This window comes from Papaver somniferum, chromosome 2 (assembly GCF_003573695.1).
Source record: "Papaver somniferum cultivar HN1 chromosome 2, ASM357369v1, whole genome shotgun sequence".
Lineage (NCBI taxonomy): Eukaryota > Viridiplantae > Streptophyta > Magnoliopsida > Ranunculales > Papaveraceae > Papaver > Papaver somniferum.
In genome coordinates, this window is record NC_039359.1 from 203193685 (window position 1) to 203210213 (window position 16529).

The 16529-nt window shown below is 33.5% G+C and overlaps 1 protein-coding gene and 1 long non-coding RNA gene across 2 annotated transcripts; one reads left to right on the top strand and one right to left on the bottom strand.

Moving 5' to 3' along the window:
- The first annotated feature begins 26 nt into the window (after positions 1–26).
- On the top strand, positions 27–2946 carry LOC113352602. Its single transcript, XM_026596409.1, has 4 exons — positions 27–159; positions 301–477; positions 559–924; positions 2924–2946. The coding sequence occupies exons 1-4, from the start codon at positions 27–29 to the stop codon at positions 2944–2946; spliced, it is 699 nt and encodes a 232-aa protein (XP_026452194.1).
- A 9989-nt stretch (positions 2947–12935) lies between these two features.
- On the bottom strand, positions 12936–14238 carry LOC113354398. The gene is made up of 3 exons (XR_003361855.1): positions 13972–14238; positions 13779–13862; positions 12936–13680 (listed from the first exon to the last, which is right to left on the bottom strand). It is a non-coding gene; the product is annotated as an uncharacterized LOC113354398 (long non-coding RNA).
- Between the last annotated feature and the right edge of the window lie 2291 nt (positions 14239–16529).

Genomic DNA, 16529 nt, shown 5'->3' on the forward strand with positions numbered 1-16529 from the left:
AAGAAGGGACTCAAAAATTTCAAAGGATGTTTATCTGTTTTGAAGCTTGTAGTCGTGGATTCAACTTCTGTCGTCCTGTATTATTCGTTGATGCGGCCCACTTGAAAAGCAAGTACCTTGGTCATATGATGGCAGGAACAAGTCTAACCGGAAATGATGGTAAGCTTTTCATCATTTTTTTATGTTGGTTTCATCATTTTTTATTTTTGGTTTCATCATTTTTATGTTTGGTTTCATCATTTTTATTTTTGGTTTTCATCGCATCTTATGCTTGTGTTATGCTTTTTGTTCATGTTACAGAAATCTACCCTCTTGCTTATGGTGTGGTATCATCGGAGAATGAAGCCAACTGGAAATGGTTTTTGGAAAATTTGAAGAAAGTCCTTTCTCCTTTGCGACCAAAGCTTACTTTTGTGAGTGATCGAGGTATTGGATTGGTAACTCAAATTCCTGTTGTATTTTCTGAGGCTTTTCATGGTTGGTGCTACTGGCATATGGAATGCAATATCAACACATGCTTACCAAAGAATTGAAAAGTTTATAACAAATATGTATTAGGACTGTTTAAGAAATGTGCGTATGCTTCTACTCATAAAGAATTTACAGAGAATTGGGATAAGTTGAGGGAAGTTGAAAATCAGAAGTTACAAGACTATCTAAGTAGAGCTCCTGTTGATAAATGGGAAAGTTTTTTCTTCAAGGGTCGACGATATGGTAGGTTGTGTTCAAATATTTCTGAGAGTTTCAATGGTTCGGTCGTTGAAAAGAGAGAGAAGTCTATAGCCGTCATGGTTGATGAGTTCAGGGTGAAGCTAATGGACCAAATGTGTAAACGTCGCGAGGACTCTGCAAACTTAATGAATTTGCGTCAAACTCTATGTCCAGAATATGAAGATCTGCTCCACGACAACAAGATGCATGGATGTAACTACCCAGTCACCAAGTCGTCGGAATATGTGTTTGAAGTTCATGCTTCATTAAAACAGACGACCGATTTGAAAAGAAGAACATCTTCTTGCAACCGTTGGCGTATTGACGGTTTCCCATGTGCCCATGCTGTCAGTTGTATCATGGTGAATGGAGAAGATCCTTACAAGTATGTTTAACATTGCTTTACAGTAAAGTTCTATCGAGAATCATATAAACATGCAATCAATCCTGTTCCCATAGTTGAAAAGCCTGTGATAGTGTCGCCGAAATCGATGGTTTTTAGTCAGAATAATGGACCACGGCCAGGACGTCCATCGAAGAAGAAGAGGATTCCTAATACAGGTTCAGTTCCAAATAAGAAGATGAGAACATGTGGTTCCTGCAAGGTTTTGACCACCCATAATAACGGACATACCCTTCTCTTCAGATTTCATGAGAACTTGTAGTCATTTCGACTACAAGTCATCGAATTTCACTCTTAGTTTCGTTTTTAGACTACAATATGTGTTTCATCTACTATTTCAGATTTTTGTTTTAGAAGTTAATGTGTTGCAGGTGTTTTCATTTTATAATTTGTCTAAGAATAAATAAGTTTGATTAAGTTTGTCAGATTTTTTGTTTGATTAAGTTTATCGGGATTTTTGCAGGCCTTTATAGTTTGGTGCAACCGAATTAGGTTTCATCATTTTTTGATGGAACCAAAATAGGTTTCATCATATTTTGGTGGAAACCTTTTTGGTTTCACCATTGTTTTACTGTCACTTTTTCTTCTACATTTTTTGACAACACGGTAGATGGTGTTTTGTCTACTGTTTATTGGTGCCGCAAATATATGATACATCATTTATGGATATTGTTTTATAAAAATGAGACATCATATTTATGTAGACATAAGCTTTAAAGGGAACACAACTGAAATCGCACGAAATCGTTTTTTATATAAACTGTAACCATTTCACAAGTACTTTAAACTTCAACTAAAACTTGAATCTGCAAGAAGAATTGTATGTCAAGGAGTATCATCATTACAATAACCATTTCAAAAGTAATTTAAACTTCAACTAAAACTGAATGTTCAAGAGGACGGGCACGACATGCGAGTATTATTCTATATTGTCAAGGAGTATCTTCAATGCCAATTTTGGTTTCATATTATGCACCTTTTCTCGTATATCATCTGTAGACATGTTGCCTTTCAAGAGGCTCTTCATGTAATAGCAAACATGCAGGCCACAATCGTTCCTGAAAAACCAAAGTCTCAATTGTTACAAAGTGACTAGCTGAGAGTGTTCTGATATTAGTAGTTGTATGTAAAGCATTCGGTTTCCAACTGTTTACAAGTGATGTAATGATTTCAAGCATATGCATATGTAAACTATAAACTTCCAAACATAACTTACCCCATTTGTTCACAACATGTAGGGTTGTGCAAAGGGTATGTTGTTGGCTGACTTGTATGCTGATCACAGGGGAGCTTTGCGTCGTGCTGTGCAAATGCTGATACTATACGTTGTTTCATGCTTTCAGCAATTTTTCTGCATTCATATTCCGTGGATTCCAAGGATTTGTAGTGATAAAGTTCTCCGGTTTCAAAATCAAAATTAAGCAATGTCCAATGGTTTATATTTCCGAGTGATGTCAGCAACGGAACGAACAAAAACCGCACGCTATAATCCATGTTATCGATGAAACTTTCTATTACATCACCACATTTCTTTCCTGATGAGTGACATGTCTGAAGCAAAATACCAGATAACAACTCCTTAATGAGTTACAAACATGCAAGTTCGATGAAACCAAAATTGGTTCCATCAAAATTAACCATACAAACAACATTATTTTTTTATTTTCCACAACTATTTTTTCTGCCAAGAAAATTACATTAAAGAATTTCAGAGTAAACTTACATAGGCAAATATGCTTAGAAACACAGCTCTCTGGTACTTTGGAGAACCATCTTGTTTCAACTCATTTTTTTGATGTTGTTTTGCAGCTTCAAAATGTAGAACTCAATGATGTCTCCTGCGACATCACCCTTTCTCATCAAACTATCCATATTCTTTCCCGATATATGTAATTGAAGATTTAAATGCTCCCACGCCATTGACCTGTTAATTTTATTTTTAAAAAGCTAGTCAATGATGTATCAAAAAAGGAGAAACAATGCATAACTTGAAACAAAATTTTGATGAAACCAGTCTTGGTTTCATCAGTTATTTCCCACTTACCTTTCATTGTTCTTTCTGAAAAAATTGGTCACGACGGGTTTCTCATTTCTGTTGAGTACCTTCAAGATCTTCAAGTTATCAACTGGTTTCAACTTCACCCCTTGCACTTCATGCACCTCCTTGTTCTCCTTGCACTTACGAACTGTTACCGTTCTTCTTTTTTTCACACTGGTGTTGTAATCCTGCATTCTGATAGGTGGTCCCAAATTCCTTCTGTCTTCCCTCATTCTAGTAACCATGTTACTCATCCTTTGTTCAGCAGTGAGTTCTCCTGTCCTTGCTCTTGACTGTCACGCCGCGACAGTCGTAAATTAAATCCAGGTTGTTCATTTTCTAACTCAAGTAAATCCTTCGCCATTTTTACGGCTGAGTAGTAGTATACGCTTCCAACATTTGGCTTTGACGACGAACAAATTTTCTTATTGTATTCGGATTCCATTTCCCGAATGTCATCTTCATCAATTACAAATTGAGTTTCATTGTCTTCTTGCTCAATATTTATCTTCGATGAAGTAGCTTTCTCCATTTCAGATTCGACCCGCTCGGCCACCTTGATATCCTCGATAGTATTCGGAGTCAACTCAGCACCATCTCCTTCTTGTTCTTCCTCGGTGTCTGGCATCGACGAAGTAACTTTCTGCATTTCATATTCCACCTGCTCTGTCACCTTGATATCCTCGATAGTATTCGGAGTCAACTCAGTACCATCTCCTTCTTGTTCTTCCTCGGTGACTGGCTTCGATGAAGTAGCTTTTTGCATTTCAGATTCCACCTGCTCTGCCACCTTGATATCCCTGATAATATTCGGAGTCAACTCAGTACCATCTCCTTCTTGTTCTTCCTCGGTGACTGGCTTTGACGAAGAAGACCTTCTCTTTTACAGATTCGTGTTGATGTCCCGCATCTTGTTGTATTTCTCCATGGGTTGAATCCTTTTCTGGTTCCATCAGAAAATTTTCAAGAGTTTGAGCAGCATCTTCACGTATTTCAAAACTTTCTCCAGACAGCGAAACTGTTTCTTGTTATATCATGCGATCCACTGTCGCTGCATCTATCATGTTAACATCCCTTGTTATCACCTGCAATAGTAAGATATCTAAGTCATTTTATTTTTCATCTTCCTGTGTCAAAACCTAATGCTGTAAAAATCTAAAACTTCTGAAAGAAAAGAAAGAACTGGCCAATTCATCAAACAAACATTAACTTGAAATGATGAAACCAAATCTGGTTCCATCAAAAAAATGATGAAACCAAATCTGGTTGCATCAAAAAAAATGATGAAACAAACATTAACTTGAACTTATGAAACCAAATCTGGCGATAACAAACCAAATCTGGCAGAAATGGTACATAATACCACACAAGTTTATGAAAGACTACCAATAAACTGAAATTTATGAAAGAAGTTAGAAATTTAAACTTTCTCCTAAATTTAACTCATACAAGTTTCTTAAATTTAAGAGTCAACAATATTATGCATATGTAATGAAACTATTTTTGGTTCCATCAAAAAAGAATTTTCATAGCAAACAACGCTCAAAACAACCTAATAAAACTAGATTTAACATATTACCTCAACATCTTCTTCACGGTTCGAAACCGCTTCAGGTACTATTGGAACATCCGCGTGTTTTCTTTTACGTCTCAAGTAAGTGATTTATACCGGTGGTTGTTCCCTGTCCTCGGCATCATATTTTGCCATCAGTGATTCTTCTTATCCGGAAAGAACATTTTTAGTATTGGTCCTAAGCTTTTCAATCAATGCTCGCGCAAATTGGTATTTGGTTTTGTAGGAGTTAGCTTCACTGCAAGCACCAACATTTTCTTCAACTGGCACTTCATTTTCATTATCACCAACTGGCACTTCAGGTTGAACATTATCTTCAACAACAATTTCCACTTCATCTACGGGCTCAGACAAGTGCATTTTTGTTTTGTCATACTGAAGCAAGAATGATCCCTTTCGGTGACCAATATTCTCCTGCAGTACACAAGAAAAATTGGTTTCAGCTAAAAAATTTGATGAATCCAAAACTGGTTTCATCAAAAAAGTAAATCCAAAACTGGTTTCATCAGTGGAAATTTTGTAGGTTGAGTGGTGGATGATTGGCTGAGTCATAATATATGCTTCCCTACATTGGAAACATCATAAACTATACTAACCAAATTAATCAGTGCATAGACTGTACAAGATGAGGAGTTGCTACACTTGTGGTGTGAATCTTTATTGGTGGAACATGGAAAGATATATAATTGAGACATGGATGATATGTAAAACATAGAAGATTTCGAATATTGTCTAACAAACATAAAAGATTTCGAAGATTTCGAACATGGCATGATACACTAACCAAATTAATCATATAAGAACCTCGAAGTTATCTAAGAAACAAAAATTCAGCTAGAATTTTTGATGAAAACAAAATTGGTTTCATCATAAAAGTAAATCTTCCAAGTAAATATTTACCTCATACCAAAGTTATTTTTTGTCGTCAAGATCCTCGAAGCTAGACAATACTTGGTGACAGATGTTGCTAAGGTTCCATCTATAAAACCTCGGATACTTGTCGAGCCCATCCTTTCTTTGTGTGATCTTTGTCATCTCTGCCAACCAATACTGGAAAAACAAACAAACAAACCAGTATTCAAATTAATCATCAAAAACAAGTCGCTTATTAATCGACAACTAATACGGAAAAAAAAATACTAAACTTATGAAAAAAAGAACAAATCTTAACTTACCAGAGGGTATATGGCGCAACCAATAACGTTTTCTACGTCTGTTCTGTTTGTCATTATCGAATCAAGTAGATAGTCATGGGAGACTTCCGGCCAACACACCTTGTTCATATCGAACACCATGTACAAGTACTTTGCTGCCAGAGTTTGCCCACATTTGTTAGGGACAAATACTGAAACCAAAAGAAACATTACGAAAAACTTGAAAAAGTCATCCGCTCTGGCTTCATCCTTTGCGGCTTCCAGCATACAATTTTCAATACCGCTTTTTCTCGTCTTTTTATTTCCATTAAAATACGTAGCCACGAAGACGTTCACCTTTTTGAACAACTCTTCATCAATGTTGTCTGCTTCTACATAATTCACCATTTGTAGACCAAAAATCACAGCAAAATGTTCGGGAATGGTCCGCAGAGTCATTTCCCTTGATATTGTTACTTTGAAACAATACGAGCGCTTACGATCATATCTATTTTCAATTCTACTTAAAAACATCATTACTGCTTTTGTATTTTTGATGAGCTCTTCTTCGTTCATTACGCCATCATAGAACGGCTCAAAGAAACGCCAGAATGGACATGATTTAAGCGCTTTCAAATGCAGTTGCTTGTTTTTTATCAACTCCTTAATTTTCACTGCTAGCTTGCACAAATGATGCAATGAACACCTGTATGGTTCTGTATCTCTTTTTTTACCTATTGTGAAACCAAAAGTAAACCATAAGAGAATAATAAATAATAATGATGAAACCATAAGGTTGCACTTGAAAAATGATGAAACCATAAGCACGAACAAAGTGATGAAACTGTGCATAATTGAAAAGTGATGAAACCATAAGATATACACTTGAAAAATGATGAAACCATAATCAATTATAGGTGATGAAACCATAAGCATAATTAGGTCCACAAACAATAACTTTAGAAGTAAACCAATAACTAAAAAATGATGAAACCAATTTTGGTTTCATCAAGAAACAGAAAATGAAATGTGGTTTCATCAAACATTTGTTTACTCCAACAACAATAGAAAAATGTTTTTCACCATTAACTGAAGATGATGTAACTCGAATTTGGTTTCATTAAAAAGAAATAAGAAATAAACAAGGCCAACAGAATATACAAGAAATAAACACACCCAAAATTGAAATTAGTTTTCAATTGAAACCTAAACTTAACAAATGAAATCTAAAACTAACAGATGAAACCTAAAATCAAACTGAAAACCCAAAAAAACAAATGAAACCAAAACCCAAAAAATCTGGTTACATCAAAAAATTTAAGAATAATGATAAGATTTCTTACCTTTTGTAGCTGGTTTCGCAGTTTTAGTTCGTTTATCATCTTTCTTTTTCTCCTGTCGATTTTTTTTCTTCGCGATTTTTGTTGTTTTTAGACAATTTAGGTCAGAAAAATGAATTGATTTAGGTCATAGCTTCAATGGTTGAAATACATAACCATCGAAGAAGATAAGAAGTTGAAATCGAGAATCAGTTTTGAATTTCGCTACGGGATGAAGGAGTTATAGCAGATCTGAGAAATTTCTGGGTTGGTTTTGAAGGAGATACGGAAGAGAGCGGAAGTTTTTGTGTTTTTTTCCCGTTATGAAATGTTATAAAGCAATAAATCAATGGAATTGGTTTTGACGGTTCTTTTGGGTTGGGGTAGTTTAGACAGTTTATGATATTTGGGGTTCTTGTGTCATTTTTGTTTGGACGGGTTTTTTGTGGATGGGTTATAACCCTTTTGGGGTTATAACCCGCGCGCCGTTAAGTATTTTATGTATCCAAATTGTAACCAAATTTTGATTATTACAACCAATAGAGTTATGTCAAGTGTCCTCACCATAGCTTCTGCATTAGAAAAGGCATTTCTAGGCTAATAGGAAGCGAGGGGTTCATCACTGTTTAATGTGAGAGCTTTATTTGTCAAGGCCTTTAAGGGGGAAGATGAAAAAACGAATAAAACATATTAATATCAGATTTGGGCCCACCTTTAATGTTGTATATAAATAAAACACTCTTGAACGAGGAAGCAATCCTCGCCCATATCCTAATTACCCCCCTCACCACTAGACTACGTTACCCCAAGTCACGTAGCGGGACTGTAGAAATAACCCCTTGCCTCCTCCACTAAGACCAAGTCATTTGGAATGGTTCTAGGGAACGATAACAATGGTGCTACATCAGCTATTAACATTGGCTAGGTGTGTGGAAGAGTAAATACACAGGCGAGACTACAATTCTCGCTTTAAAATAAAAGCTAGATATCATCTCTCTTTAAGTAAACTAATTTTTCACCCGTGCAATGCACGGATCTGAATCTTGCTTGTGAAATATTAGATGCTTGTTATTAAATAACATTATGAAAAAGGGTAACAAATCAGGAGCTATAAGCATGATATTTTTCCTAATAAACTAATACTCCTAATAAAAACGAAGTATCTCAGTTGGTCTGCAAGAAAATAAAATGAACCAAAATAAACCAAAAAAAATATAAACTCCAACAGAGACAATGAAACAAAAAGGGACTTTTTCTAAAATATCATTCTTCAACATCCTCTTTTGTCCTACCTTAAAAATGATATATATGTTTATGTAAGGAACGATCGCCATCTTGGACGTAAAACATTCTTTTGTTTCCTCTTTCTTTTGGTAAAGTAACTGAGTTCCTTCATTTCCTCTTTGTCTTGGTAAAGAGTATTATAATTATTGACTTGCAAGACCATGAACCTGTTTGATCCATGTTCAATCCCACAAATTGTATATCGAAAAAATAAGTTTGCCAGCAAAGCATCAAACAATGTCAAGATTTCTTCGAGAATTCTCTTTGATATTACTCCATCAGTTTCACAAAAATAGACTAAATGGTTTCTTTTGTAAACATATCACTATAATAGATGAAGGTAGTAGTTATTAGGATAAATGATTTTTAACCCTTCTTATGGAGCTCCTCCTACCTAAAGACCATGAATTCTTTAATTGGCCTTCCCATAAGAACAAAGATTGCATCGGAAGTATGATATAACACTAATACTTTAACTTATAAATTTCCAATCAACTAATCATATACCATAATAGACAATATAAAAATCTGTACTGCGGGCGTTTCTTTATAGTCTTTGAGCAAATAAAATATGCGCAGTACAAAGTAACTGATTAGGACACGCTGGTCCCCAGCAAAAATCTGTAAAAGCTGTTTAATACCTTTACAATAATACCTCTGTTGTCCATGAGAGAAAATTGGTTCCGAAAAATATAGATTCCCACATGGTGGATGCTCTGACCTTGGCTCTTGTGTATAGTTTTTTTTTTTTTGATCGACTGCTCTTGTGTATAGTCATTGCAAAGAAAAATGCATGCTTCTCAAAGTAAAAGTTAGATTTGATTCCGTTGGATGTAGTATGATTTTTGGAATGTAAACATTATTACCAGCATATTTTTCTGTTATTATCTGCTCACCTAATGTCTTTTTTCCTATCTTGGTAACAACCTTGAGATGAAGCACATGGTTGGGACTTTCTCGAATTTCCTGTGTGTTAAGATATTCCTGAGTGAATACTACTCCGGTCGTGTTAAAATTACGTGACAATGAACCACTGAGTCTGAGATCGTAAAAGTGTACTCTTCACCTCGAAGCAACAATATTATGCGATCATTTATGTTCTCAACTGTGTTATTCTTTGAAGTTAAGATCCACCTTTCATTCAGATAATACATATCTTCAAATTTATGAATTGGATCAAGATAAGTGCTCTCAATAATCGAGCCAACATAATCTCCATTACCATGAATTAATAAGTCATCTGGCACTATCAAAGACTGCCAATGCCTCTTGTTGCTCTACCTTTAAAAAAAAATTACCACTGTTTTAGTTATATTGCATCAACTTCTCTGCCACTGCTCCCGCGACAGTAAAGATTTCGCTGGAATTCTTATTTGTTACCTTCAAGTGAGCCTCGTACCTACATGTACCACACTGTTCAATATCTACGAGAGCTTATAAATCATTTAATACGTACTGCGGTTTTTGTGATGCCAATAAAGTACTGCATTCTATATATAATGAGTAGGTGCTCTCACGAACGATCTTTCCATTGCATACATTATATATCATATAATCCCATGGATTTCTTAGCCAACTATTTTTGCAATGCCAGCTGATAACCATGAACATGAGATAATCTTCTTTTTTCCGGACTCTTACAGTTCATTATGGTTGGAAGAATAAGAATTCATTATAATTAATTAAATTAGATTGGATAGACCATAGGTAATGATAACATTACACTGTAACTAAAATTGGTACACCAATCTTACAAAAATAGAGGAGGATTTTGAATCAAGAAAAGTAAGAAAAGGAAGATGTAAAATTGCATATATATGAAACAGATAATAGGGTATGGTATGTGTTTGTGTTTGTGTTGCGTAGTGCATCTACCACCAACATTAATAGATATGAATTTTTTTGAAGGCTTATATTGAAGCTCAACGTCTACACACTATAATGACCTTTTAATCCTTTTGTTTATAAAGGCACACAACTCTAACATTATGCAATCGAAAACTTATCGTACTATTCGAATTTATTTATTTTTTGATAAAGAGGAAATTTATAAAAAGAGGGAGAAAGTACAGCCGTTTCTTATATCCATATTGCAAAAAGACATATAAGAAAGCAAAAAGACGGAAAAATAAATCCTAAGAAAAAAAAGGGGAAAATGACTATATGCGAGAGAACATGGTTAGGATAGGACAACTCAACTAAATATCCATATTGCAAACATCAATTTTGAAACTGATCGCAATAAACAAATGGTTGATGCTAATATTATTAACCAAACTGATCTAGTGATCAATTACTATCTGCATTTTCTAGAGTCTTCAAAGATCAGCTCATTGTAATTAAAATAACACAATCAACTTATAAACTCCCAAAACTTCATAACTGTTCTCAGATAACAAAATTGAGGGTAATAATTCTTATAGTGAGGTACCCTTCTCAATGAACCTATAAACACGAAAACAAAAATACAGTATATATAAGTATCTTAAAAAAAAACATTATTGAGCTTATAATTTATAATTTCAAAACAAAACTAGTCATAAAAACCCAAGGTGACCAAACTTGTGGTACAAAAACCCCACTCAAATGTTGGGACTTGGGATCCATTAAAACTCCATCGTAAACAAAATTGATAAAAAAGCCCCAATTTTTAAAAATTGATACAAAAACCCCAAATTTAAATGGTGTCATCAAATTTTATTTTAGTTTCATCATAAAATTTGATGAAACCAAAATAAAATTTGATGAAGCCAACATTTAAATTTGGGATTTTTGTGTTAATTTTGTTTTGATGGGATTTTTGTGCTACTTTTGTTTTGATGGGATTTTTGTGGAAAAATGTTGACACCTTTGGAGTTATAGCTCGCATACCGATTTCAAAACCCAAAATCTACATAAGCATAAAATAAGTACGGATATGAATGCATTCATTAGTTAGTCACAAAAACAAACTAACATTTCAATGACGAATTCTCACGCATAAATGCATAGTCATGATTAAAAAAATTCCAAATAGAAGTTCTGAAATTTTTCAAACAAAAATAAGCAATTTCCTAATAATTAAAAGTCTGTGGATTATAGAAGAATTTTGTTTGTAAATGCAATAGTCATACAAATTATTTTTTTACCAAATAGAAGTTCTGAAGTTGTTCAAATAAATGGAAGAAATTGTCTAATAATAAAAAAACCCGTAGATTATAGACACACTGGATTAAGAACTTGAGCAGAAACTGAATCGTAATACGTCACCTGCTGATAAGTTTTGGAAGAAAAATATAAAACATTTCCAAAATATGATGTATGTATTTTCGTTAATTATTATCATAGGAATTTTTGGAACATTTTGGATATAAGCCCATGCAATTTGCACGGGGTAGTTCATAAACTAACCCAAAGGAAGAAGCGGTTAGTGGCAATCCGTAATAAGGCGGTTAGGGTTGAGCCATTTATGCATGCTACTGCATCTACATAATCAAACTAAGTGCAACATCATCAACATAAAATATTTTGCCAGCGAAAACTTGAGGAAATCTCCTTTTACATCAAAGTTCTGCCCATCAACATAACATATTATGCCAGGGAAAACTAAAATGAACATAAAATTTCATATACTCGCTTTTGCGAACCTCAGATACTTTTTTCATGCTTCACGAAAATTTGCTGACTTCATACATGATAATGACAGAGGGTGCTCAAAGATAACAAAATTGAATAGTTCTAGGAGCCTATAAATTAGAAACGTTGATGGTTACTTGCGTGGTTGCGCCTACAAAATGCATGCATTACAGATATTATCTGCAAATGATTTGCTCATGCATCTCTAAAAAGTGAGACTTAAGCTGCATATAAAAGAAGAAAGAAATTATGCGAATATATTATATTTTCCATACAAAAATTACATAAGCAATATCAGATTCTATACCTTACACCAAAAAGCCACATTCATATACTATAGCACACAAATAGACATGCCACAAAAAGACTCCAACTCATATTTCTAGAATACCATTTCTTATTGTAGAAAACTTATATACCCAAAATTTTCTAAATTTTTTTCTATAATATTCACTCCGGGTAAGTAGTCCATCGTACAAACATGAGCAAAGCGCTAACCCAATTTCTGGTGATCTATTCCCGTAAGAATCAACGATTAGCAGCAACAAATAACACCAAAAAATGCACAATTGATTGATTGTAAATTCGTTTTTAACTTTCGCATGCACCTGATTGTAAATAACCTTTAGATTTAACCTATATCTCGTGTCAACACTACGTTTTTATTAAGGGATATATGTTTCAAGTTTCCGGAGTGAAAATGTTAGAAGGGAGAATGCTTACCAAAACTTGGATGGGAAATGATATTTCACCAAACATACAACCTTCAGTCTTTTCTTCACCGCCATTATAGCCACTTCCAAATCCATATAAGTACCGTGAGTAGTTCAGGCCAAGCCTAAAAGTGCCCAATTCCATATGAACATCAAATTGGTTAGTGATTCACATATACACATAAAATACCACCTTTACTGTAAAGAATCAAGCTTAACAACTAATGAATTATTTTTAACTCCAATCCGAATTATAGATGACATGATCGATTATCTCCTCAGTCTGCTCTGGCAATGCAGATGTTATGAAGTTTACACTTAATCAAGATATCGGGAAGTAAGCCAAAGGAAGATAATAGGTAGATTACTATATAGTGTTTCAACCGGAGGCAACCGGAGCCTCCTATACAGTATTTATATTCCAAAAAAAAAAAGTCCACCAAACTGTTATATCTTTGTAATCCCAGTACTGCCGTCCTTCACACTCAAAACAATTCTGGTTGTATCACTCATCTTTTCGATTCTTGTTTTCTCGAACAAAATGGTCAAATCTTTCCTTTTCTCAACAATCCCATTTCCAGCTTCCCTTTGAAAACCAAACAAAACAAAAGCTTTTAGAAGTAACAGTGCTTGTGGGTTAGAATCTCCGGTCAGATGAAAACACTCTTCCTATTCAAAGGTTTGACCTTGCAATGAGTGCTGAAACAACAGAAGAACGTCTTGCTGGTATATTCCAGTTTATGCACTTACTAACTCTGCTGATAATTAACCAACTGGCATTAGCCTAGTTGGCCATAATTTTGTATCAATCTCTGGTGTGTAAAAGACACTGCTTTATGGATATTGTGAAACATCTATATAGTCGTATAGATAAGGGAAGCCTGAAAAAAACTGTATAGATAACGAAAGCCGAAGAATTAACTTGCAACCAAGAATTAATCACGTAAAGGAAACTGGAAATGGGATTGTTGGGAAAATGAAAGATTTACCTTATGCAGCAATGCTTGAATTAATCAGCATACCCTTATTTCCTGATTTAGCAACAGGTTAAGCAGCGACGACCTAAAATTAATCTAAATTAAAAATAATAAGCTTTTTGTGCATCATTCAGACCTTGCAAAACCAAAACAATTATAGTGTTTGATTTGATATCGAACAATATTTGAAAGAGTGAGTTTATACCATGATACTGTTTGAGTATGTATAACAGCCACAAAAGTACATGATCCGAGGATACCTGAAACACAAACCGAAACATCGAAAGTAGATAGAAGGCCCGGTGGATAAAGGGAAGGGTAAAGCTACCGCATCTCCTTCCCGTGACTCTCCCGCTAATGTTTCATCTTCTTCAAACCCTCAATTGCAAGAAAATAGAAAAGAAACCAACAAACTGGTTGAAGAGAGACGCAACGTGGAAAACAGTGGGTTCTGGTTTTTGCACGAATGCTTTACAGTTTATATAGAGATAAAAAAACCCACAAACTCCATAAAAATTAACTTTTTTTTTGGAAATAATATTAATCAAATATCTAAATATTTCCATAATATTTATATTTCTGGATCGATGAATTTGATTGTTGCAATATATTTTGGACTTACAAAAATATCGAGTATGTTTTCACACGATCAAGGAAAGAATCAACACTTTTCTTTTCTCTCAAGTGATCAATATCAAGAAAAATAATATTACAAATTGTATATAATTCTAAATTTATGGATAGCAGTAATATTTTTGGTCAAAAAATATCGGATTATCTCCCCCATCAACCACTGAGAAAATTTTCGATGGGGGCGTTTTTTGAAGGGGGCACGGGACCAATGATATGTTCACACATATCTTTGATTCCCATGAATTATGTTTCCAAAAATACAAACACAAATTAAAATAACAAATTTTCTCTCCAAAAATACATTTCTTTTGCATTTTTGGAAACATAATTCATGGGAATCAAAGATATGTGTCAATATATCATTGGTCCCACATGCTCCCTTCAAAAAACACCCACATCAAAAATTTGCGATGATACATCATCAACAACACAAAATGTAAAAAAAAAGTATAATTCTTTCAGTGTGATTATTATTATGACCAAAACACCTCAAAATATAAACAAAAATTTAAAACTACAAAACACAAATATACCACACAACGAAATGATAAATTTATCACCTTATAAATCACACGGCATTAAATCATGCACTGAACAATCAACAAAGTGATAAGAGTACACCAGCACCTGCAGATCAAAAATCACCATTAATACATTGCTAAAAAGATTGAGAATAAAAAAAAAGCAAAACCCTGTAAAAAATTAACAGCACGAAAACATTGAGATCTTACCTTTGGTCGAGTGGTTTATATAGACAACATCAAGTTCAGAATTTCCAAATAAAAAATTCTCTGTCTAGAGGAAAAAGAATGTGGTTTAGGAAACAACATCCTATAAGTAAAGAAACCTTCCTGATTTTGGATAGCCACAACATTTTCATAACACCGTAATTAGTTGTTGGAGATATTATTGTATCAAAAATATATTACGTGATTCTCATATCACCGTTTTTAGCTGTCGCAGATAATTTTGTATAAAAAATATATTACATATCAAGACATTATTGATTAATTTTCTTTTAAATTTAGACGCTTTTTATTTTTAATTATGCAATGAACAAAATTAAAAATAGTAATATGAAAATAAAGTTTATTTTATTTTAATTATGGTATGAGCAAAACTAACAAAAATAATATGAAAATGAGGTTTATTATTTTTTTATGGCTTCAATTTGTATGTTTGTTTTTGTTGTGGCTCAAATCAGATTTGAATTCTTACACTAACAATTATGTATTTTTTCTAACAATTTATTTTTATATTATTCGACAGGATCACCAAAAACTTTACTTGCAAGAAAGCCACAACGTCGGATTCACAGGTTAGTACTCGCAATTAACTTGATCAATTTTTTTTTATTAATTTTCATCGGAAGTGTAACCTTATTCCTTAGCTAATGGATTTGTAATTAGAAAAAGAATGATTCTGAGAATTGTAAGCGGACATTGGATACTGAACATTTTTCTTATTTTTTAATTAAATTATTAGGTATACGATTGATTGATTATGTGATTGATGCATAATTGATTTAATTTTGATTTTTCCGATGAAATTGTGATTGTATGACTAATTTTTGATTGAATGTATTTTTGGCAACACAATATTTTTAGAGATAATTACTTTAGGCAACAGAAAATACGTTTTCCATTAAAAAAAAATCTTGTAAGACCATAAATTATTTTCCAGATTTGAGTATGCCACGTCAAATTAATTTCCTTTTAAAAGATTTGGTGGGGCCAGAATCAATAGAAGCTCTGGTTAACCACGTCGCTTACAAAACTCTGTCTTTATATAGAGAATTTATTATATATACTAAATACAAAAGATAGGTCCAGCTATTAGATTTTAATTATATTAAATTAGTGTGAACACATGTGTGACGTATGTGCTTGAACTTGACTCATTCAACAATGAAATTTTTGGCAAAAATAAAATTTATTATTTTTATTTGTACTCTTTACGTAGATAATTCAAAGAGCTTTTTAAATATATAAATTTTATAAAAATCCGGTGTATATTAAGTTTTTGAAAGATATTAAGTGTTTTAAAATTTGATTTATTTTTAAAACAATGACATTTATGTAAATATATACGTCTCTAGTGGCTTTTTTAATCCGGTGTTATTTAATATAT

Coding starts and splice junctions, on each gene's coding strand:
- LOC113352602 (XM_026596409.1), top strand. CDS start 27: ATGTTTATCTGTTTTGAAGCTTGTAGTCGTGGATTCAACTTCTGTCGT. Junction 160..300: donor AAGTCTAACCGGAAATGATG/GTAAGCTTTTCA, acceptor TTCATGTTACAG/AAATCTACCCTCTTGCTTAT. Junction 925..2,923: donor CGACAACAAGATGCATGGAT/GTAACTACCCAG, acceptor GTTGTTTTGCAG/CTTCAAAATGTAGAACTCAA.